The 26,539-nt window shown below is 40.3% G+C and overlaps 1 protein-coding gene across 1 annotated transcript in view; it reads right to left on the reverse strand.

The window, feature by feature from the left end:
- The window catches only part of LOC136856710 (limbic system-associated membrane protein), a 1,090,706-nt gene extending 1,066,456 nt beyond the window's left edge, over nt 1–24,250 (reverse strand). Inside the window, exons 1-2 of the mRNA XM_068227414.1 lie at nt 24,241–24,250; nt 23,919–24,136 (exon numbers count right to left, since the gene is read on the reverse strand). Coding sequence (XP_068083515.1) covers nt 23,919–24,136; nt 24,241–24,250 — 228 coding nt within the window. The remainder of the gene's footprint in view (nt 1–23,918; nt 24,137–24,240) is intronic.
- Nucleotides 24,251–26,539: the final 2,289 nt, after the last annotated feature.

Genomic DNA, 26,539 nt, shown 5'->3' on the forward strand with positions numbered 1-26,539 from the left:
TTATGGGAAATTCATTTTATTGTTTCCCGGGATTCGAACTAATCCCCTTGAATTTTGGATACGCCCCTGCTTACTCGAATGTCATGGCTCTGCCCATATCATTGGACCATGACTGTGTTCTCATTCATAAAACGATTTAATATTGACATCAAGGTGTCACTTATTCAATCATAATGAACTGGGCCTCGCGTGGAAATGTCAGAAGCAGACATGGGTTACCAAAATAATCGCGTCCACTCCTGGAAGCCGCACAAGTATGCCTTGCCTAATACACAACACAACACGCCCCTATCTTTGCATTAATGGTATGCAATAGGTGGGATAATTATGCGCCTATTAAACATCAAAATACGCCTATTAAACCGTAGAATATGTCCCACCTTGGGCCGTATTTATATAGCCAGACATTGGATGTCATTCTATATGGCGCTAAATTTCCTAAATCTGGGTAGCCCTTATTTACGGACATATCGAGCCCCCACAGTTCACTTACGCCCTTTTATCTCGCACCACGTTGGACTGATATTTTAGTATGGTGCGCAACGTGTAAATGTCGGGTAATATAAATATACGCGCCTATTTAACATTAGAACACGTCCCACATTGGGCCGCCATTTTAGTATGCACCCGTCCCTACGCCTAATGGCTCCGGCATGATATCTACAGGGCGTTAACGGGTTGGAATAAAACAAATAGGCGCTTAACAAGACTAAGCTTAAAGGCATACAGGGTAGGAGACGGATCATACCTAATTACAATGAGAACACATTCGGGTTAAAGTTTAGGTTAATACAAGTGGTTTATTAGGCCTTAATGATGATGATGGTAATGACGCATTTATATACAAATGAATTACATGGATTATTATCAATTGTTGTTGTTTGTTATCGACTTTTAGTCGTATGTGATGGATCCGAGTATTATCTATCGCAGAGCGATCCATTATGACGAGATTCGAACGGGAAAACACTTATCATAGACACTGAGGCTATGTGACATCATTGATCAATAGGATTAACATGCATGCAACGAATCTGAGCAATCCCTATACTAAACACACAACTATTCCCCAACGAAATACCAAGAACGAACTCATAAAATGTGGAACAAACGCCCGGGATTGAACCGACCCTCACTTGTATACAATTCACCACCCCGATGGTCAACACCATCGGCAACTCAATTATAATCATAACAAGATACATAAACACTCAGAGAACACAAATCATATACAGTAAACACGTGAGACATCCAGCCTTCAGTTGAGCATTGGGGTACCAATGCCGCTGTCGGGAACTGAACTGACACCCGTTGGGATGGAAGTGGGACTCTGAAAACCCTAAGCTACGTTATACTCAAGTGTGTAATGACAGTAAACTAACAAGTACTGGTAACAATCGCCGTGTCATTTATTAGCAACTACATCATTCTGGCGTGTTGAATATTTCATTATTAGGCGATTCTTTCGCCCTCATTCTCTTCAACTCAAGGCTCCCCCTACACGAGCGGACGAGCGTACAAAAAAAACCAACACTTCTCCTCACTAGGTCAACTGCCCCCAGCCCCTTTGCACGGCGGGTGGTTAATGGCCTCGGCCTTCACAGGCATAACGCCCTTTCTTAACAAAACACCCCATCTCGGGGATCGTTCACTAATAAACTGAACTTCATTGTTCATTAAACAAAATTACATCGGCTCTCAATACTTCACTTCAATTCAACACACACATTCGTTTACAATATCATGATCCCGCGACGCGACACCGGTTTCTCTGATACCAATACTTGCATGATTACCATAACTACAATTTATTATTATTATTATTATTATTATTATTATTATTATTATTATTGTTATTGGGTTCATCATTACACTATCTCCCTACACGACTTACCTGGAAATTAGACCATACTGCATGATCATAATTAACTTCCTCGTAATAACGGTGTAATTAATCCATATCTAAATTGTGATTTCTCATAAAATCGTCACACGGTAATACAATTATGAATTAAATATTCCTCAATTTGCACTTAAATTGTGATAAGCCTGCCAATTAAAATTGTACACTTCCTATCTAAATATATGTCAGTGGAGGCCTGGGTGTCAGTTCCGAAGTCATATCTCGTAGTTCTGGGTGCTCACGGAATAAAATTACACTATTTACCAGCCATGCATTATCAACGCTGGACTACAGCCTAACTTGAATTACTCTGAATTACTAAAAATTAGTCTCCTGACGCATCAATAATTACAAGTTTTCCCAAATAAAATGATTAAGTCAATCTACTACTGCATGCAAATTTATCGTATTACCCCTTTATTTACAATTGATTGCTCAGACGTGTTACTAATTAAATAAAGTAAATAGAAGCTACGTGTATCATGGTAGCACATCTACATTACTGAAGTTACAATCTTTAACATTATAGCGTCAGGTAATGATAACTGTTCCCCGCCCAATCTGATTACGTCATATTAATTATGATTTATACTCATCTCCATCTCGATGACCCGTTGTCAGCTCAGGGAGTCCATTGCTGGTTTAGTGCTGACCCATAGGCACCAAAGCAGTTACTGGAGGCACCATTCTTCTTTCCAACCGGCAGTCCATTGTTCTAGGTTGACGAAACCGCTGGCAGTATTCCTGAGGCACACAACACGTCACTATTTATTCCAAGATTTGTTTATTTACATTCGGTGTGAACGTCCAGCCACGATATCGGACCTCACTCCGCAATCCGCGATTCAGTATCGGATTCCGCGTACCTTTGTTACTACTCGACACAGTAGCGCCGTAGTAATAATAATAATAATATTATTACAAATTATATTTAATGTTCGCGACACGTCCCTGATCTTTAAAGTTTAGACACTAGCATCGCGTCTATCCAATCTCTGCAATATTTACGCACAGTACGCGATTTCACTTGTAAATTAAATTGAAATTCACTCAAACAAAAGATCGCTGGAAGCTCTACGGCATGTAGCTTCGCCGTCCGTAAGCCACAAATCCCGACTGACTCTTCTCCCTTCCTGCAGTAGTTTTTACTAGGGAGCGATACCCCTTCCACTAATTTGTGTAGCGCCTATTCCCGGCGTACTCGAGGTAAAATAGTACGGGTGGTCGGTGACCAGTATCTAATTGGTGCGATTGAGACATAACCACTCAATTATCCTTCGGTGAATCTCTTTAAATTAATTAAAATATGTTCTGCTTCCCCTACCACACGGGGTGAAGTCCCTCCGTCGAGGACGTGTCATGAGACTAACCAGATGGCCCCAGTACTTTTCCACGCAGAAACAACACAGTATTCTTTCTTCTGCTGAAAGTTATCACGGAAGAGGACATTAAACACTCTAAATAAATGTCCCAGTAACATTCATCCCTTTTAAATCGGGAGATGAGCCCCTAATTCGAGTTTTATTAATTTTCTACCTCGTAGGTAATTAAGTTGGCCAGTCCGATTCCAAGATGGCTCCTATATTCCGTTTCGAAAAAGTTAGTTTCCCCTCATTCTGTGAGCCTTGAGGAGGGATGTCTTCTCTCGAGTGATGTCACAGGGAATCCCCATTCATAACCCCTCCCGGGTCTAAGTTGGCTTGGCTTCATCTGCGGGGCCCCCGCTACACAAAGGATAATACTGCGCAATAAGTCGCAGACAAAGAAATCTCGTAAAATAATTTTAAAATACACAACTTATCTATCTCAATGGTATGAATATTAATTAGTTCCGGTATGACCTCTATTAATGATATGAATATTAATCATTTTCAGCGTTCTTTCCCTTTAATAGCATTGCGTGCGTAATTACGGATATCGATATCAACCTAAGGTCCTTGGATCATGCCCCTGTCGGGTTCAGTATTCACACTCGCAACACTTTACTCTTAGAAAAATAATCTTGATTTATGCTATACGCATTAAGAGTAGACTACCCAGTCACTCATACCCCCATTCATACCCCTGTATACATAATTATTCTCACACGCACAATCACGCACATTCGCCGCCATTGAACTGTACTTGCACACATCTTTCATGCAATTCTAATTTATATAAATTATATACTGTACATCACACATGGGTTTCTATTTACATGTACCTTCTCTTTACTGCGTGGAGGAAGTGAGGAAGATGAAGGAGTTTTACTTCAGATGGTTGAGGATTCCACAGACGAGCAGACCTTGCGTAAAATTCATTTAAATATAAGGTTGTTCTGGCGAGGGGAGGGACAAGACTAACTCCTTGGCCTCTCTTAACAGAGCAGTAATTAAGATGCAGGGAGTGAAAAGGGGAGAGGTGTGTGTTGTGTGCCAGGGATTTCTTAAGCAAGGCAGCCTCTATTTGTTTACATAACGACTTCACTGGTGGCAATGACCTGGCTGTGTTTAGAGGGATCTGAATATTATACCTTCTGCTCGCCGCTAGATACCTTCTAGTTTTGTCTTATTTTCCGTTGTCGTTGGGTGCCAGGAAAGAAGGCCATAGCGTAGTACGAGCCGCTCAAGCAAAATACAAGCCATTCGTATGCTTTTTAGTCTTCCCCCGGAGAGACATCTAAGGCTAAAATCTAGAGTTCTGTATGTCTTGCACTTATCTTCCTGATGATATGACTGACGCATCTACAACCTTACTTGTTGGTGATATTAACCTCTTACTTAGCAGCCTAGACAGTAATCGTCACCCAGTCGTTTCCAACAACATCACAATGAGCGTTCGGCCTATGCCACACAAGACAGTGCATTCTGGATGATGCCATTCATCACAGTATCATCTGATGCACATACTGTTCTAATCACAGTCCAAGACAAGGAATGACTCGTTCGAATACGCTACATGTTAGTAATCTGCATTTCACAGTGTGATTTCATGAGTCCATTGTAGAAAGAGTCCAGAGTAAAAGGAAGTTATGCGTTTGACCAGTCAACTCCTAAGTAGACGTCATCGACCAGAAAGGCAGACACTGCCACACATGATACAGTGCCACAGCTTTCTGTTGACGGTGTGATGAATAGGTACGATCTGTCACTGCCCCGCGAACAACTGTCAACCCGTTGTGCCGTTACGGTTCCTTGTGTACTGCTACGTTCTCGATGTATTCGGTCCATTTCTTCCTTGTCCGCAAATTCTTCAAGAACTAAACTCATATGACAGTGAGCTACTCACTAGAGTGGAGACAAACGCTTTATTGTGAACACTCCAAAATAGTGAATCACAAAAATTCTCCAGTCGTTAGAATGTGTAATCGTTTTAATAAAATTGCTGGATGTAATTATAGAAATGGCTTTAATATGACTCTTGGAGACTTCGTGCATCATGTACAAACTGTAGTTTCACAAAGGTAAAAATCCTTTGATTTAAAATAAAATATTGTATCATTACTTTGTAGTTAGTGTAAATAAAGAATGGGTGTAACTGGCTTTCGTTAAAAGTATTATTTTAGAATTACTACTGTTTAACAACATTAATATTTACCTATATGTGTAACATAAGAGTTTTGTCTCTACATTGCGCAGAATTTAAACACAATGATATTTCTGTATCGGTCGTGTCCACAGTAACAAGGAAATATCCTTTTTAATTTTCCCTCATGTCTGTCTGTCTGTCTGTCTGTCTGTCTGTCTGTCTGTCTGTCTGTCTGTCTGTCTGTCTGTCTGTCTGTCTGTCTGTCTGTCTGTCTGTCTGTCTGTCTGTCTGTCTGTCTGTCTGTCTGTCTGTCTGTCTGTCTGTCTGTAAGTATGTGTGTATGTACGCGAATCGTGAGAGAATGGCTGAAGAGAGTTTAATGAAAATCAGTATCTAAATTCGGGGAATGAGGCACTACATTCTAGGTTATAAATAATTTTTATTCACCGAGAACAAATCTCCAGTATGTAACTGATGGTGCATTTATTATTAATTTTCTCACATAGAAACAATTTTTGGTACGGGATCAGTTTATAAATCCCCCGTATTGAAAATGAAAACCCATGACCTGTTTCAGCCGGGCCACGATTGAAATGAATGAAACCTCCATCTAGCGGCAAGAACAGGAATTGTGCTAGCTACCGAAGCCTGTCGCACTCCTGTGGGGCAATGGTGAAATTAAATTATATTGGAGAGTGGTGCTGGAATGGAAAATGACAGGAAAACCCGAAGTACCCAGAGAAAACCTGCCCCGGTCTCCACTTTATCCAACACAAATCTCACATCGTATGATCGGGATTTGAACCACGGAGCTAGGCAGAGAGAGGCCGGCGTTTTGCCGCCTGAGCCACGGAGGATCAAATTCTCCGTACTGTGAACTTCAATATTCTGACATTCACAACAGTACATAACTTTCGGTCCGCAGTATTTCAATTGCTATCTCCCCGCAGAATGCGATATGGCATAGATAGCGAGAGAGGAAAAGATTCTCAGAAAATATCCAAATCCGTCATGCTAAATTCCCACGCAGGCGGTAGGAGATGTTTACTTTTCATCTGTTTACGGAACAGCAGGTTCTGCAGGCCTGAAAGTTTTCAACTCCGTGTTATCAGTTATTCTTCCAACATAAAGGGTACTGTTGAGACAAAATCGCAGGAAATTTCCAGCTATGTTGTAAACTGATTCTAAACACTTATATTTGTGCAGCTTTTGTAGTGTAATACCTATATTTCCACATGCACATCTTAATGACGTTTTGTATATCTAAGAACAATGTTCGTAATTTGATATTTTGAACAAAATATTCGACTTGCTTTCGGCTTTGTCGTGTAGTGGTTAGTTTGATAAGCTGTCACCTTCGGAGTTCCGGTTTCGATTCCCAGCTCTGCCACGAAATTTGAAAAGTGAGTGGAACGTGATCCACTCAGCCTCGGGAGGTTAACTGAGTAGAGGGAGGTTCAATTCCCTCCTCAACCATCTTTGAAGTGGTTTTGCGTGGTTTCCCACTTCTCCTCCAAGCAAATGCAGGGATGGTACTTAAAGGCCGATTCTTTCCACTTCCTTGTCTATCTCTTCCAATCTTTCCGTCCCCCACTAGGCCTGTGTTCAACTTAACAGGTGATGCCACCTGGGCGAGGTACTTGTCCTCCTTTCCAGTTGTATCCCTGACCAAAATCTCACGCTCCACGACACTGCCTTTGAGGCGATAGAGGTGGGTTCCCTCGTTGAGTCCGCGGGAAAAACCAACCTGGCAGGCTAAATGGACCCAATATATAGAGTAAAAATGAAATGTTATAATTGCAATAGAAATATAGGGTGTATTAAACTTCCATTTCATCAGCAATAGAAATGAATACTAAAAGGAAACTTAGTATAACAAACTCAGCGTTACTTCATAATATGTCCACTTATTTAGAAATCATATAAACTTATGCCATTCTCCATCTTCTTATTCTTTTCTTCTTCCACCGCTTTTCGCACACCTGTGGGGTCACGGTTGCGAACTGTGTCCCACATGCGAATTTGGTACTGTTTAACGGCCCGATACCATTTCTGACGCCAACCTTACATGGAAGGATGTAATCACTTTTGCATGTTTCTGTGTAAATTGGTAGTGTAGTGTGTTGTCTCAATGGGAGGTGTTGTAACGAACACAAACACCCAGTCCCCGAGTCAGAAGAATTAATGAAACACGATTAAAATACCCGAACCCGCCGGGTATCGAGCCCGGGACCCTCTGAACCTAAGTCCTCAATGCTGACCATTCAGCCAATGAGTCATGAACCTATGCCATTATATATAATTAATTATTCAAAATGCAGCTGTATCATAGCCACTACTTTGCCGACTCCCTGATAATTTCTAATAAATGAATATATTTCTATGAATCTTTTTGCTTAGGATCAGTAACGTTATAGGCACAACATATTGTAGAATCGGAGAATTCCATCCAGTATAAATAATTTTGTTCATGAAGTTGTTTTCAAGTAGTAATTTTTTCAATATTTTTCACTTGAAAATATTTATTTTAAACGTAACCAATGAAGCTAGCTCGATGATTCTAGGATATCTTGTTTCATCTTAATATCTTTAAAATCTTTCAGGGTTATCAAGGAAAGAGTTCTGAAAAACAAAAGTTACGGGATGCGAGCCGCAAACTTACCGATAAAAAGCTTGCTTGAGTGATACGGCTTCACGTTTCTGGTCATCACACCGAAAGTTTTGGAGGTATTAATAAAATATTTGCACTGTTATGAAGAGAAAAGTTCCATTTTAAATGAGAAAGAAATAAACTGAAAATTTGCATTTTTTGTCGGTCAAACGCGTCTGTTCCCCCTTAAGTGTGGATCATTTCATTTGAAACAACTTCTTAGTAGTTCACTGAAGCATCTAGTTTGCCGGTCCCCCCAGAAGGCGTTCCCAGTTTTAAAATATATAAATATTATACGTTATAGAAACCCTAAAAGAATGACTCTAGCAGGGCTTGATCCTGTGTTCCTTCGCTCCCTAGACCCGTCTCACACCCCGAAGATGTTCACCGTCTACGTTTTAGTCACCGATCATATGAAGTACGGGTCTCTTCGTTTCTTGTACACTGAGGGTTACAAGATGTTTACATCGTGTCTTGGTCCCGGGAGCCGATTAAAATATTTGTCATGTGTCCTTGATTGTCATTGCGAACATGTACTTAAAACTTATATTTATATATGTAACGGAGGTATACATTCTGCGTCCATTGAACTGCGCACATTCTATAAGGCCATCTGTGCCGTGAACCCTGAACTAGTTGTCTGAAGGTACTTGGAACTTTAATCTTTAGATCGGTCCATGTGCCTCCTCTGGCAGGAGGACGGGCTATTAATTTTTAAAGGAATTTTCAATTTTCTAGAGTAGCAAACCTTCAATGTTTTAAGATTGCTTTTGTAGGTGCTGAGGTTGTCAGCACTACTACGGCTTCCTTCTTCCTTAAGTTATGGACCAATCAGGAATTTTTGTATATATTTTTCTAGCCAATTAAAATTGGGGGTGTCTACAGGCATTCTGCCTAGGTCGAGAGAGTTCTGGAACTTTCCCCTCTGAGTTGCTATAAAAGCTGGGCGCTTTATGGCCGTATTGTCATCTTCATCGCTCCAGTCTGAGTGTCTGAGCGGCGTAATTAAGGACAGGGGCAGCCTTGCCGTCGTCGGAAGGCCCAAGAACCCAAGGTAATGGCAGACAACTCTTAATATCTGATAGATCCAGGCAGATAACTCGGGGGGAAGGTTTCACACTTATTTCTTAATGTAAAATTTCCACGTTTAATATCACGTTTTAAATATAAATTTTCAGGCAAGTCTGAAGACCTTGTTCAAATCCCTGATGGGAAATATGTAACTTAGGCAATAAAGAGTGTTCACCCTCTATCAATTTCCATTCAATTCGGTATGGGGGCTACTATGAATTTTTAAAACACGAAATTCTTCAAAAATATTTTCGAACTTAATATTTCGCCATCTAGTATAGGCTTAGCCTTTGCACGTCGGTTCATTAGCCCATGTAGAATCCTTAGTGTCTTTCAAAAAGAGTGCACGTGTTTCGCTTCCTAGCATTTTTCTTGATGGCCCATCGTCCTAAACCTTTTCTTTTGTACTTGTAGGCCATTTAGAATGGGCGCATTTTTCCGCTGTTTAAATTCTCATTATTTATAGGCGAGTGTGGAGCTGAAATGACAGTAAACACAGTTTCGTATGGTAGTTTCCTTACACAGCTAGAAGTTTGTACGTGCTTGCATTACACGTAAGTGCGGCCAGTATCCAGTATTCGGGAGGTAGCGGGTTCGAACTACACTGTCGTCAGCCCTGAAAATAGTTTCCGTAGTTTCCTATTTTCACACCAGGCAAATACTGGGGCTGTACCTTAATTAAGCCCTTTCCTGCTCCATCGTCCCTGTAGGACCTATCTGTGTCGGTGCGACGAAAAACAGAATCAAAGATACTGTTTAACCGCTGGAAAATCTTCAGTACAACCATGCTAAGATGTAATTAATAGAAATATAACAATCTGTTTTACGGCCGGATGCCCTCCCTAACGCATAAAGTCTATCAAATAACAGGACGTTAAGTTACCGGAATTTGAAACGCAGTATCCATCATTTTATTTCAAAATAAATGCGAGTGTCTTACTTGAGTATGCGCTAACACGGTAATGTTGACATATCACTTCCGTTCACGTTTTCGCAAGCAGTAGCAGAAACTCACAGTACTGTTCCTATTTGCCCTTGTAACTTGGAGCACACTACAGGTATATATAATACAAAAATTATGATTTAATGTCCCCTTTTTACATGTAGGTATCTTAGGTAATTCTTATATGTGTGTGTGTGTCTGTAGAGAGAAAATTAAAAATTGTGTGTAAGTGCTATCTCACAACATTCTTGTCCGTGTGTTCCGTTTTTCGAAAAAGGAGTTATGTGTATGCGTATATCAATGTTCTGCTCGATAACCCGTGTAGTGATGTATTCATATTTTGTAAATTTGCAATCGCTGAGCGTTTTAGCTGCGCGGTATGTTCAATCTGTGTTTTTCTGTAGTTTCTGACTTTCACACTTAGCAAATCATTTGTAAATTATCGTTTACCGAGCGAGTTAGCCACACGGAATTTGCACTATGTGTTCAACGATTTTTGTTTATCGCACTGGGCAAATGATAGAAGATGTACGTTACCTGTATTTATATTTTGTAAATAATCGTTTGCCGAGCGAGTTGTCTACACGGTATGTGCACTGTGTGTTTATGCGGTTTTCGATTTTCGCACTAGGCAAATCATTTAAGTTGTACTTTTGCTGTATTCATAATTTGTAAATCATCGTTTAGCGAGCGAGTTGGCTGCGCAGTATGTGCAATACGTTTTTCCGTAGTTTTTTATTTTCGTAGTAGGCAAATGATAGAAGATGTACGTTACCTGTATTTATAATTTGTAAATTATCGTTTAGCGAGCGAGTTGGCTACGCAGTATATGCAATATTTTTTCCGTAGATTTTTTTCTTTTCGCACTAGGCAAATGATAGAAGATGTGCGTTACCTGTGTTTATATTTGGTAAATTATCGTTTACCTAGCGAGGTGGCTACGCAGTATGTGCAATATGTTTTCCCGTAGTTTTAGATTTTCACACTAGGCAAATGATAGAAGATGTACATTACCTATAACGCTACGCCTTGACAGAGCGCGACGGGGAGGTGGCGGTGGAGGAGGAGGTTATAACAGCGTATGTATAGCCACCATCTTGCGCTAGCTGTTCAGAACTATGGTCATGTAAGCATTGCAGTAGGCGATATATATTTTTCTCTGTTCGAATCCATCTTCTTAGAACAAGGGTATCCCCTGCTAACCGGTAAACACGTTCTGAAGACAATAATCAGTGATCTGAACACGTGTTGTAGGTAACGACATCGAGTAATTTAACATTGTATCAATAAGTTAGAATCCATTGAGATAGCTACTCTAAGAATAGCGATGTTTAAAAAACTTGTAAACATAACAGCAGTAAGTTATTTATTTTCTACCGGTAGAGCATGCACGCAGAAACTTAGGATTATGCATGCATCGACTGTCGTACTAAATTTCTTCCAACAGAGCGTGCAATGATCCCATATGTGCGCGCGCACCTATCAGCTATCGTACTAAACTTCTTCCCACAAAGCGTGCAAAGATCGCATGTGCGCGCGCAGATCGATGAGCAGTAGATAGCGAGAGGTGCGCGCCCACATGCTGACCTAAGTACTCTCTCCCACCCACTCAACGTAGGTATAAATACGAGTGTAAGACAATGTGTCCCTTGCTTGCTTAAAGAGGCGGCCGTGCCCTGGCCCCTTGTAGAGGAGACATCGCTACGGCGGTGGACCTCTAGGGAGAGATAGAGTGCACATCTTTAACTCACTCGTCCCTTATTTTTGGTAAGGGGAGATAGGGGAAATAGGACTACCTCTTCGAACCCCCCCCCCCCTATACTCCCCCGAAATCAATAAAACATAACCATTTACATCGGTTAGCCTGAGGTAACAGTTGTGGAATTTCAAATTTCGCGCGCCCACGTGCCTAAGGTGGTATCGATGAGGTTTTAGCTCCGTCATGATGCTCTCTTGTTTAAAGATGGCCGCTGACAGCTGTCACATAAGCACGTGGAATTTCAAATTGCCCGCTACTACGTGCTTAAGGTGGTAGCCATGTGCTTTAGTGCCTTCAAGATGGCAACACTGAGGTTAGCGATGCGTTCTTGTTTAAAGATGGCCGCGGACCTCTGTCAAAAAGCACGTGGCTTTGTTTACACACAAGAGCACGTGGTCATAACGTCACGGAGTCAATGACCTTTGGCCGGGGTCAGTGACGTCGGGTGCTGACGCCATTGGTTTAGAGTCACCATTGCTCCACTACTACAATGGATACCATGTTAAAATGATGTAAGGATTAAAAATGAAACTTTCTGTATTCTTCTTTACCCTGGGTCGCAAGTTCTCTCAGAATCCGAGTGTATCTCTCCTACTAAGCCAGCCTCTTATCCATTCCGTTCTTTCCTCATTTACATCTTCTTCTAAAGCTTCAGTAACCTCTTGCACTAATATATTTTCAAATGTCTTTAGACACTTCCTTACAATGTCCTTACGCCTTGACATGGTGCTACTGCTCTGCTGTATGACTCTACTATCTACTCTACTCACCTCGCTACTCTAACCATGTAAACCAGCCTTAACGGTGGTAAGGGTTTATTTAAATCTTGTTTCTATGATTCGTTTCTGATATAATGAGAATTTGTTGAAATGGAAGGAAATTTCATTATTAACCTAACGTAACCTTGCCTTGTCTCGACTTACAGTAGGTACGGTTTGCAGTGCTGATCACGTATTGGGACGGGATTACATCGTGTATATTTCTTCACAATTAAATTACTGTTAATTAATTGTTTTCCTTGAATATTTAACCAAAGAAATATCGTAATCAGTTACCTTTGTGTATTGTTATTGACTCAAGGTACATGTTTACTCTATGTATAATGTAATATATTTGCTTGTGTTATTATTAAGCGTGGTTTCAGTTTAGTCCGACAAGTAATAGCAAATGTAAACAAGCGAGCTCAATTATTTACTGACAATGACGGCACAGGAACAGTTTCTCAAACACTCTTGCATCTCTGACTATCATAATTATTTAGTTCCAGGTTATGTTTACTTTGTTGAGGATAAAACACAATATTGTTACCTGTTAGCCCCGTGGTAGCTCCTTTCGTGACGGAGCTAGTGACTCACACGACCTGGGATCTGATGGGGCTGGCTTACCTGTGACTTTGTTGGAGATTCAACGGAATATTCTGCCTCCAGTCACCTCTCAAAAATTCTGGCTCAGTGTACCCGAGCTATAAAAAGGGATGCTAGGGGCTAACAGTCAGTCAGACTGGGGCTCCGTGCTCCGTGGTGGAGTCGGTGTGAGACTCAGTGTGTTGCATTTCGGTGGCTAGACTGAGGGCGACAGAGCTGTTGGCTGTTGCTAGTGTCCCACCGAGGTCTGAAAGAGGAGCTGTTGTTGTGGTGTTGGAGAGACCAGTGCTTAGATGGGCTGGAGACTACGGAATGAAAGATGTGTACTACCTGAGAGTACTGTGTGCGGACTGATGATCGTCGTGAGTCAGTGAGGAAACCGAGTGCCAGCTGTGTTAATGTTCGCTGTTGTGAATATCGTCCTCCTGTTAAGCTGTTTAGTCGTTCGCTGCAAATGACTGCGAATTACTGGACTGTATGTGGACTCGAACCAACGAACATTCGTCCAGTGTCGAGTGGCCCGTAACCCTGTGTTCAGATTCAGGGGTCTACACACAGCTGCTGTATGAGGTGACTGAACTTGGGGAAGTGGAAGTAAAGATTACGCGTCCCCAGGCAGAGCAACGTGCTGTGCCATAAGGAAGAGCAATTTATAAATAGAGGGCAATTAGCAAGTGTGGCCTTTCACAGCTAATTAGAATTGTGTGTGTGCATTTATTAGATCACCGTGTAATAAATTAAGTAATGAAACAGGTAGTGTTTTATTCGTAACAATATTATTGTTAATAAAATACAAATATTATGACATACACTCAACAGTTATTCAAAATTCAACGGGTTTATGAAGGTGAGAAAAATGGTCTTATTAAGAAGGAATACTTTTTAACACATGGGAGTTCGTGAAAGATAAGAAAAATCAAACAAAATACTGCGCTACTTAGTACGTTTCCCCTGTTCAGAATACGGTTATAATAATAGGTATATCAAAACAAAGGCAGAAATATCCTAACATTAAATTGAGCGAGGGTGAGAGAGATTCCTCTTTGATCTTGTAAACCGGATTAGTTATGATCATTTACTAGCCTCCATTGTTGATGCTTACGTACATTGAGGTTAGTTTGATGTCTCGGGATTTCAACAAGCATGTAGTCAAGTTGGGAGCAGTGATGAGCCATTAAAACCAAGAAAATAGGGCGGCGATATTTGCTGTATAGCCTTAATTGCCGCGTACTTGTTGTGACACATCTCATGATGCTAGCCTTCATTTCTGAGTTCACCTCAGTGACGTAGTTGCGCTCGGTTATAAGTAGCTTTGACAACCATCAACACCGAACATTGAATTACAACATTCGCTATTAATTTAGTCATGCAGTCAACAAACTTTTGTGACGCAGTAATTGGTCTCACTGAAATCCGATTCACCATTTTGGATAGCGCACATCAAAGGATTACTCTAGCCACATTGCGCGCCGTGATTTTCAATTAGGCGCCCAGTATGAACATTTATTGCACATTGAATAACCTAATTACCTGATACACTGACAAGTAGCAGATGTTTAAAATGAGTTCAGGCGTAAATTAGCCAGATAAGAGGTAAAATACATTATATGGCCGGACCCAGTCACTCAGACGGTTGAAGCGCTTCACACTTGAAATTCTACAATTTGCTTTACATCACAGCGACATACAGGGTTTATTATTATTTAGAAATAGATAGGAATTGGGAAATATCCCAGTGGCAATGGTCACTTAGAGATGTGTGATAATAAAGTAGAAACATAATTACACAACAACAAGAACTGCAACAAACAATTCCACGTTATAAGAAATACTACTTGTTTAACATTCTAAATCCAGCACCATATTATACAAATGTTCACAAAAGTTGAGTATTTTCAGTGCTTGACACTACGGCTAGGTTGAGCTTACTACTACTACAAAAATTATAACAACAAGACTACAAAAAGCAATTCCATGGAAAGAAAATATGACAAGAAACACTACTTGTTTTACATTGTAAATCCAGCATGAATGGATGTAATTTGTTGGTCACACAATTAAAATATACGTCAAGAAATTTGATCAAACAAACTCTAACCAACACAGTGTCGAAAGTAAAATTTATGGGTGAGATCTCAGAACCGTTTACAATCAGAACGGGTGTCAGACAGGGAGATGGACTATCCCCACTCCTCTTCAACTGTGTTTTGGAAAAAGTCATTCGAGAGTGGAGGAAGTTGTTGGACCAAGAAGAAACAAAGCAAGATCAGTTCAGACTTGGTCCTAAGCACAAAGGGGTATACGTTGACTGCCTGGCCTTTGCGGATGATCTGGCTATTTTTGCTACCAACATAGATTCAGCAGTCAACAAGATCAATAGGCTGTCAGAAGTTGCTGAAAAGGTAGGACACCAGATTTCTATTCCGAAGACAAAATATATGACAAACATCTGTGATGGACCTGAATGGATGATCACTAATCTTGGAAAAAACGGTTGTGTCAACAATTTCAGATATCTTGGTGAAGTCATCCAGCAGAATGGATTAGAAGAGGAAGCAATCAATGTCAGGATGAGGAAGTTAGACCAGGCATACCAATTGACAAAGCATATCTATAATAAAAAGTCTATGAGTATAGGAGCCAAGTTCCGACACTATAACACAGTTGTAAAACCTGAGGGATTATATGCATATGAAACTTTGACCTTAAGTTGTAAAGGTCAAGCTGATCGGCTGGAAAAAAGAGAGCGCACGATACTAAGAAAAATCCTAGGTAATAGGTGGGTTGATGGACAGTGGCGAATGAGACCAAGTGAGGATTTGTACAGCAAGACAGAACCTCTCACAGCGTCAATTAAGAACAGACGGCTATTATTTTACGGTCATCTCTTGAGGATGACTGATGGTCGGCTAACAAAAAGAATATGGAATTTTATTCAATCTAAGGCAACAAGGCCGAGATGGTTCCAGGAATGCGAAAAAGATCTGATGCAGATTGGTATTTCAGACCAAGAAATTCATGACAGGAGCACATTCAGAAGATTGGTAAACAACTATCAAGGTTTCCAAATGGCATCAACTTCCAGAAGACGGAAAGGACCTTTGTCTGATGAGCATAAACAGGCATTCGTCGCTGGGCTCAGAAGATACTGGCAGGAAGTCAAAGCCGGAACAAGAACAAGACCTAGACACTGACATGAAGTTGGTTGTTACCACGCAGTCCGTAGAGGCTCAACTCGATGTATAAAAAAAAATCATTATTTTATATCAAGGAATTTGTATAACAGGAGCAGGTGAAGACTTTGAAAAATGTGCAGGTAATCACAAAAACCATGTCTGTCATTTACAAATATTACTGTTCATCTTACACAATCACTAACGAACTTCTTAAATGACTTGATACCGGAAGGGTCTCTAACAAACACTACTGCAGGTAATTTAATCCTATCCCTCATGGTCCTGTTTACGAAGGAAAATTTGCCCACATCTGTCTGCTGGTTACTGATCCTAATTTTATGCTTGTGAACATTTCTCGATAAGTACGAGAGAGGTTCCAGGCTATTCCTAACACTACTCCAGGCAGCCCTTCGCGTGTAGCTCTTATAAACACCACACAGGAGTGCTTTAGTTCTCCTAGATTCAAGACATTCCCAGTTAAAGGTAGGCCTGTTCCTCTATTCCCGTTTATATAACGCACCGCTCTTCTCTGAACTTTTTCTAGGGAACTCATTAAACCTGCGCTGTACGGATCCCAGCACGCTGATTCATATTCAAGAATCGGTCTTACCAAACATTTATAAGCTTGATATTTCACATAATAAAATGTAACGATCTCCGGGATGACGGGGACAGGGCAAGAAAGGGCTAGGAGTGGAAAGGAAGCGACCGTGGCCTTAAATAAGCAGTTGCCTGGTGTGAAAATGGGAAACCTTGGAAAGCCACCTTCAGGGTTGCCGACATTGAAGTTCGTATCCACCATCTCCCGATTGCAAGCTGATAGCTACGTGAACCAAACAGCCCGGCCTATTTCTTGGCACTTGCCAGTTCGATCCCGGCTCAGTCCACTTGTATTTAAAGGTGCTCCAATTCGCAGCCTCGTTTTGGTAGATTTACTGGTATGTAAAATAATTGTTGCGGTACTAAAACGCGGCATCTCGGTGTCTCGGAAAACCTTAAAAGTAGTTGGGTGGACGTAAAGCCAATACAATTATTATCAAAAAATATTTTTAATTAAGGAAAGTATAAGTCTCCATTTGGAGCGATATAAGGAACAGAGTTTCCCTTTCAAACATAATGCCAGTCTACAGAAAGGGGAAATTCCCAACAACGAACAAATCTGCTGCATGATTTTCACAATAGGCCTATCACTACTTATGGCAAAAGAAACAATCGTGCAGCAGAACCATTAGTACTTAAATACATCTGCAGTATTTTATTCAATCATCATTCTTCATGATTCATATACAGGATACAGATCTCTTCACATACTTATGACGGTATCTAGGGGTTGTACTAAAGATATGAAGGAGAGGGAATATAAGTCCCCAGCTAGAGTATGGTTCCAGTGTGGGACCCTCACCAATATTGCTTGATTCCAGAACTGTAAAATATCCAAAGAAAGCAGCTCGATCTGTTCTGGGTGATTTCCGACAAAAGATTAGCGTTACAAAAATGTTGCAAAGATTGGGCTGGGAACACTTTGGACAAAGGAGATGAGCTGCTTGACTAAGTGGTATGTTCCGAGCTGTCAGTGGAGAGGTGGCGTGGGAGGACATTAATAGACGAATAAGTTTGAATGATTTTAAAAGTGGGAAAGATCAAAATATGATAAAGTTTGGATTCAAGAGAACAAATTGGGGCAAATGTTGTTTATAGGAAGGGGAGTTAGGGATTGGGAGATGTTCAATACATTTCCAAAATCTTTACAATAATTTAAGAAAAGTCTAAGAAAACAACAGTTAGGAGTCTGTCACCTGGGCGACTAAATGCAGATCAATCGTGATAGATGGTGCTGATGATGATTTATACACAATTGTCACGACAAAATGGTTCAGATATTCTCATAATACTTCTTTATCAGGTGGAAACGTGTTTATTTCCAACTAGCTGACCCGACAGACGTCGTTCTATCAAAAATAAATGACAATGGAACGAACTTAAATTCAGACTGTACTGCACGCAAAAATCTGAATTATGTAAATGACTACATGATCAACATCAAGTGAGTTAATTTTCTACTGCTACCAAAAGTTAGTCACAAACTACTGGAAATACGTGTTTTTATTACCTGAAATATTAATATCTTAATTGTGAATAAGAAAATGCTCTACCCAGAAATAACCCTGATTGACTGTAACGTAGATGGGAACTGTTCAGCAGGTCTTCAAATCCCTCACAGAGCCACAATTATCCCCCGTTGCAATCAAAAATTTGATAAGTTGATGGCGTGAAGATAATGTGGCAAGAGTTACTTCTCTTTCTTCGTAGGAAATAACTATCATAGAAAATACTGATTCAAATGAACGCTATGAAGATATTTTTCATTGTAAAGCTTTAAGGTATACGATATTTTTTGTTTGATTACCTGGCGCGTAAACAAACAAAGTTGATGGTTTTCCAACACGGTAACAGGCAACATAAAATTTTCCATGCGAGAAACATGGATTTTCAAGATTAACGCTGCAAACACTCAAAGAATGCCCCTGGGATTTATTTATGGTCATAGCAAAAGCGACCCGCACTGGAAACTGCAGTCGTTTAGATTCAAATGGTATGTCAGTCGGAATCATAGGGATGCGTGGTATCAACACGTCTTCTCCTTTCCACTTCCCCGTTAGAATTGTTGCTAGCCGTGTGCCATTATAAAGACGCCGTTGGTTGATATTTCCTAACATTATGACCATTGATCCGAACTTTAATTGAAGAATGTGAGCGGCAATCTTGGCAAATCCAGCGAGTTGAAAAATCTGTAAATTACGTACAGGTTTATTATATTTGTCACAAAAACTATAAAATAAAATAAACAAAGCAATAAGTCTGTTTGTTACATGTTAAAAGAAAGCAGTGTTATATGTTACCGCGAAAGTTGGCATAAAATTGTCCAGAAGTACATTTATTGCCCCAAGTGAAGTCATCTGAAAGCAGTTGTTATATTTTTGGATATTTGTAAGGAAATGTATGGAATCTGTTCCTGTTCCTGCTCCTGAAACCAATGAGTACAATGGATTTGGTGGTGGAATCAGTCGCACTAATTTGACTTTGCCATTTGGGCAACACAATCCAGCGGCCTCATTTTTGTATTTCAGTGCTTTACAATGTTGGCAAACTGAGTTCATAGATCCAATAGCAACGCATTGGTGGGCACTGTAGTCATCGTAACTGAAAGCAGCTCGATGCAAACTTGCAAGATTATTAGCTGAACGACGCGCTGCACGGGTTTGTGATAGTCGAATCCTTTTAGTTTCATTTCGCTCTTCACGTTGTTGTGCAGTCCGATTAGACTGAAAATTAGCTTGGCTTGTAGCATTTCAGTTCTTCGACCGAAGTTGCTCCGCCCGCGTCTTATAGGCGGCATGAGTCTTGAAATGAGTATACTGTACATGGAAGCACACTCAAAATAAACCAATCAACCAAAGAAATCGATGAACTTGTTTGTTGAGAAGCGAAGATTTAAAAACAATCAGGGCAGACAAAGGTCTCCAACTATAACAAAACACGACACTGCATGTGACTGTCTGGAGAGCGTATGTTTGGGAGATCCGTGCCGGCAGTCGAGGCAGCCAGCCAGCCCGCGCGAAACCAAAACCCAAGGAGACATTCTTCCTGTCACAAACTGACAACTAAGCGGGATAACAACTTGGAGTTCGTTTTAAAAATAACTTCAATATCTGAAGACCATTTTCCTTGCTCAATAGCAAAGCAACAGATAGGGAATCTGCCACCTTGGCGGCTGCCCTAAATGCAGATCAGTATTGATTGATTGATTGATTGATTGATTGATTGATTGAAGTTGGCCAGCGACTGACTTTTCCGTGCCTGCACATTAAAATCTCTGAACATGACTGAAAAGAAACACAGATAGTGCATGTTCTTTTCATTTAAATTTAAAAATAAACTTATCTACGTCGAGCTGAAATGCTTCTTTACCAGCAGTGAAAAAATTACAAATATAGTGAATATAAAATAGGAGTTATGACATGACAAGTTCAATGCAATGAAGATTTTCATTTGAGGTAACATTCCATTATATTAACATTTTCACACTCAATTACTTTGTAAACCTTTTTTTGTTAACGGCATCAAATGCGGTTTGAAATTTTGTACATAATCAGATATTCACCAATTTTAACCGATATCATAGAGATTTACGGACATTTGGCAAACGCGCTGGATTCGAGGAGGACAGCGCTAAGCGCAAACGTGGGAGAAGGAAGGAGAGACGAACAGTTTGAATGGAAAAAGAGAAATGAGGCTTTTACGTTTTTCCAGGCATTTCTTCCAATTTTTCTATTTGTAAAAGCCTTACTCGGACTTCGACGAATATTTGGAAAAAAGAATTAGCCGAAATGGTCCAGCCGTTCCCGAGTTTTACGCTTAGCAACACATTTGGCGATTCATTTTTATTTATATAGATGTGGATTACATGTTGTTTAAAATGGCAAAGTGCCACAACGCCACACCACCAATAGTACGGCGCGCGCATATCTCGTGACCGCTTACGGATTGTGACTGGACTCAGCTCTTACGCTCGTGGTTTCGTAATTTCTCTGCGGTTTTCTTTAGTGGCTGCGAATATTAGTGCAAATGGCGACGTGTGATGAAGAAATTGAGTGACAAGCAAATCATTACTTGCGGAAAAGAAAACGAATTCCAGCAGAGTGGCAGAGAAATAAGGGCAAAGTGAAGTGTGTGGATCAATAGGTCCTTCCAAAAAAAAATTTCCAAACATGTATGTATTTTAAAATACGAGATGTAACTCAAGACAATCAACTTTGTAAGGTTTTGCTAAATTAAATTTATGTTCTTCTGTATTGTAAGCATTTTTATTTTCCATTCATATTATAAGCATTTTCCATTTCTTAAATTGTGAATAAATACAGCAATGGTTAAGTATTTGATTGACTATATCATTAATCATTATATTTGAAAGTTACAATGTAACCCAGTCTACGCCGTTCCGCATGATCGGCCGTTTAGTTCCAAAATGACATAAATCCAAGACAATCTCACCTCCCCGATTTTGAAGGTATTCTTTGCACTAGGATTTTAGCCACCATCGCAAGTGTATCTTGTTTAGGGTGAAATAGCTGCATAGAAAACATGAAGTGTCTTATCTTATTAGGAATCCATTTATTACAAATTGCGTTTACTTAAAAATTTCATTTCTTGGAAATGCGTCACTTTGGAAATAAGCCCTTCATATTAAAACCTTTAATAACTAAAAAGATTTGCGAAATGCGCACGTCACTGAATTTGCACCTCGATTATTAGTTGTTCTATTGGGTGAAATAAGTATATTCACACTTTAAGAAATTGCTACCGGTTCCTCGGTATTTGCGTACGTTACGGAGATGAGTTGGACAGTGTTTTATGAGCCCCTTAATACAATTTATGAATTTAAAATCAGAATATCTGTGAATATTGGAAGGTATTTAAGGTGGACAGCTTAGCTGTATACGACACAAACGATGTGCCTCCGTGACTCAGGTGGTAGCGCACCGTTCTCTCTCTGCTTGTTCGCGTATTTAAAATCCCGGTCACTCCATGTGACATTTGTGCTGGACAAAGCTGCGCCAGGACAGGTTTTTCTCCGGGTATTCCCGTTCTACCTGTCACCTTACATTCCAGCGACACTTTCCAATATAATTTAATCTCTCATTCATCATTGCTCCAGAAGAGTGCAGCCGGCATAATTCCTATCCTCACCGCTAGATGGGGAACTCCTGGCCCGAAGGAAACAGGCTGTCGATGTTCCCTAACACATAAAACAATGCCGGGCGTGTTCTCTTCCTCATCAAGGAGTACACGGAAAGAAAAACTGTCAGTCGCTTTCAATGTTTGAGTAGATCGCGTTTACCACCGATAGTATTTAACTTACGATTATGTGTAATCTGTCAATTAACATTCGAAAGATGAGCCTACCTGTTGAAAAAAATGAAAATTTAACATAGTCTTCATGAAATGGCGTTTAGAAGTAAGGCAGAATTTGTGCCAAGTACTTGAAGTCACATGTATACTTCGTTATAAGATGGCGAAGTGTTGACTCGCGTGCTCAGTTTGTTTTGTTGGTAGTGATATAAGCGGAAATACAGAGACAATGTTCGACTGAAGTGATTAGAGATTGAAATACGGTGTCTTTCATTTTAAGTAAAATGCATTTTTGTGTCCCTAAACACAAGTTAATGAATCTATTACCATCTGTTCATAAAATAAGAAATGTTAGGCATTTTCACACGAAGGTTAGGTTTACACCTTATTGTTATTTCACCCCTTATTAAAGTAATGTGAGTTAAACAAAATGAAAAGACAACATATTTTCCTAGTACCAAGTAGCCTAATACTCCATATAATAATTTAAAAATGATTCCATTCTGTAAAGGTTAATGTTTAATCATTAGAGGTTTATGGTTAGTTCATGAAAGTATTTATAAAAAGTATAACATGATAGTTATAGGTGCGTATCTATTGATACGCAAAGTATACAATATAAAATTTCATTGATCATTAGACACATTTGAGTGAGAGTAGGAAATAAATCCGAACGTATTATTCGCTTTGTTATAGTAGGGCCCACGAGAGTTGAAGTCTGACAGATGAGCGGCGAAAGCTGTAACTACGAAGTACGCTGCGTTGTCATAGTTACCTCCATTTGCGGCCTACCACCCTTTCAGACAGGCTGAGTGTTTAATAAAACATGCAGGTCTAGGCCTAATACAATTAATTTACCCTTGAGCGGTTCCTAAGCTCGTGTTAATAATTCCAGCATTTAAGACAGAACACGACATTATCGATATATACAAAAGATTTCATAATCACTAACAAAATCATCAGTTTCTGACAATAACCTCAACAAATGCACATGTTAATCACAGAATATAACAACACTACCCGCATTGATAGTTTTTTGTTATTTAACTCCGATTGTTAACGGTACCTGTACAATTCAGGAATAAACTACGGTATAATAAACACAATAGGAAGACGATACTTCATCGAGAAAAGAAATCAGTCAGAATATGAATGACAAAAGTGACTGAGAGCAAGCCAACCCGCGTGGTGATAGCGTCCTAAAATGTTGCAACTCTGTTATCGTTGCCATAGCAACAGGCCATTTTCGAGCAGCGTTAGTCAACTTTTTCTCGCCGGTCAAAGAGTATAGAGTCTGCTATCAAGTCTGACTTTATTCCATTGCGAAAGAGGTGGTCGATTTCAGCGCCGGCAAGTGGAAACAATTGGTATTTGCGATTTGAATTAGAAACCGAATACATACGGAAAAAATCTGTTTTAACGGTAGTTGACGACTATCTAATAATTCAATATTCCCGTCAGTACCTGTTTTAAGATTGCGCTGTGTTGTCTCGCGCGCTCAATACATCGTGGTGAGTGGGTCACGTCCTATTCAATACAATTTTTTATTCAGATAATATTTATATTTTATTTCTAATAAGTACAGAACAATGCGGCCGTTGCAATAGTGACGGAGATGAAGCTGGAGCTACTCACCGTGCCGTCGCCGATGTTGTTGACCACGCACGGGATGTGAGCGATGCTGCCCGTCTGGGCTGTCACCAAACTAGAGTTCTCTGTGGCGAAATGAACGGGGGGCGGTGTCTCGGAGGCCAGAGGGTCGTCAGCCGCCCAGTCCGGCGCCGAGGTGGCGTCCGGCTGCGACCGGGCCTTACGATCCGCCGTGCTGGGGGTTGAGGGGCCTGGCGTAGCATCTGCAACAGAGAACAGTGTTGAGTTAGGACCGGAGTCACTGGCGTTCTACGTCGTGACACCTAGCGTCACAGATGATGATGATGATGATCTTGTTGTTTAATGCGGCTTAACATCTAGGTAATCGGCACCTAATGGTACGAGGTGGGACGAAATGAAATGATAACAAATGATGGTCAGTGGGTAAATAGCCCAAGAAAACTAGAAATACAGAAAAGAATAAATGTTTGGCAACAACCACAAAATTGAAACCCTATAACACTGTAGTCCAATCTTAAATAAATTACAGAAGTTTTCTCCTTATTGTTCTTTGCTTTACGTCGCACTGACACAGATAGTGTTATGGCGACAATGGGACAGGAAGATACAGCCCCAGCATTTACCTGGCGTGAAAATGGGAAACCACGGAAAACCCTCTTCAGGGCTGCCGACAGTAGGGTTCGAACCCACTATCTCCTGGATGCGAGCTCACAGCTGGGCGCCCCTAAACGTACGAGCGACTCGCCCGGTAATTACTGGAAGTGAAATATTATTTAAACTAAGGCAGAAGAATAACATAGACAACATTTTTAAAATAGAAAGAAGAATAGTAAGAGCATGCATAAATAAGAAGTACAAAAAAAGAAAGAGAGAGAGAATGGCCTATCTTCCCAAATGCAGCTGTTCATGAGAAGAAAGAGAATATCCTTCTTTGGTCATCTGTTGAGAGGTGGTGGTGGTGATTATTATTTTAAGAGGAAGTACAACTGGGCAACCATCCTCTATATAACACTAATCAGAGGGAAAAAATGGAAGGGATCCGGCACTTCGATAAAAGAAGGTATCGACCAAAGAAAGGCAAGGGCCACGAAGGGCGTGAAAGTGAAAGACTCCCTAGCCCTCGCAAACCTAATAGCGTCGGGGTCGGAAAAGAACAAGAGTTGACCAAGGGAGGTTGGATAGGATAGATGAAAGTGAGGAGCCTGGCACAAGTAAGTGGAATCAATGCCAGGACCCAGCTGAGGGCCCCGTGGTCGCAACCCACGCTCCAAAGTTCAGAGCCCCTGGGGCCATCTGTTGAGAACCCCTCAAAACAGGTTAATACGGAGAATATTGTAGAAGTTTTGGAAACTAAAACAACAACCTGTCTGGATAAAAGAAATAAAAGAAGACATTAAAGAATTAGACAGTAAACTGGAGTATATAAAGAATAAATCAAACGAAGTAAATACATTGGAGAATAGTAAAGTTACGTTCTTACCGAAAATTGATAAAAGAGAAACAATTAAAGGGTATTTTCAGAAGAAGAATGAAAACGAAGATGAGATAGAATGAAGAAATACAGGACGAAGAGAAAGTAAGAAAAACATTCAACATCATAGAAAATCGCACAAAAGTTGACTACAATGGTCCAAAGGGCAAGAATAATAATGATTGGATCTCATTCGCAATGCTTTGTTGTCTTGTGAAACTAGAGAAAACTGGATTAAGGTAGAATAAGGCTTTCCTTTGAAATGCAATCATTCAAGTTAAAAGACATTATAACGCACAAAACAAACTAATATAGAACCAATAGAATAAAAATATTTTTAAAATAAAGCAAACATTACAGACCATTATCCCTGGTGAAACGGGCCACGGGGTCAGTCATCTCGTAGATGGCACTCGGGAGTTCTAGACTACGGCTCTCCGTGCAGTAAGTACTCACCGGAGGCCCCACTCTTCAATAAATAGGAGTGCGATGCTATACCTTGGCCGATCCGAAGAAGAAATTATACTACCGCTTCACTCTGAGAAACCCGAAGGGAAGTCTTCCGTACCTTCGTAGTTTCTTTTATCGTTCTCAGCTTATTTGGGAGACGGTTGGCCTACCACTCCTTTTCCCAACGGGACAAAACCAAATGTCTCAGTTGAGAACGAATATCACTGGCTGGAACCTTGTAAGGACACGGGGGCGATTTAACGGCCAACTTGACAGCCCTATCGGCTAAACCGTTTCGCACTACATTTTTAAAATATGTCCAAATTTTAACCAACAAACAATTTGGACTGTTTTGATAATCTAAATACTTTATAAATAACGAGTGAAAATATAAATCAACTACTTGTTCTACATTTGACTAGCCCACTTAAAATTATAAAATACAATGTAATAATGTGTGATGGTAGTGGAGTACCCGAGATTTGCTACGCACTTCTACATCATATACAGAATTCTAGATGAAGTCGTGTACACGTTGTGAATGAAATGTTATAACAACATATGGATTCTAAAGCGCCTTCCCCTCACCTACCATTTCATTCAAGGTGAACAAATTTATTTATAGCACAGACTGTACTTCTTTATTCTCCGACTTTACACACTTATTTTCATTAAATTCTGTTCACCCATTTTCACGTGGCTCAGCATTAATATAGACTTAGCA

This window comes from Anabrus simplex, chromosome 1 (genome assembly GCF_040414725.1).
Source record: "Anabrus simplex isolate iqAnaSimp1 chromosome 1, ASM4041472v1, whole genome shotgun sequence".
In the NCBI taxonomy this organism is placed as follows: Eukaryota; Metazoa; Arthropoda; class Insecta; order Orthoptera; family Tettigoniidae; genus Anabrus; species Anabrus simplex.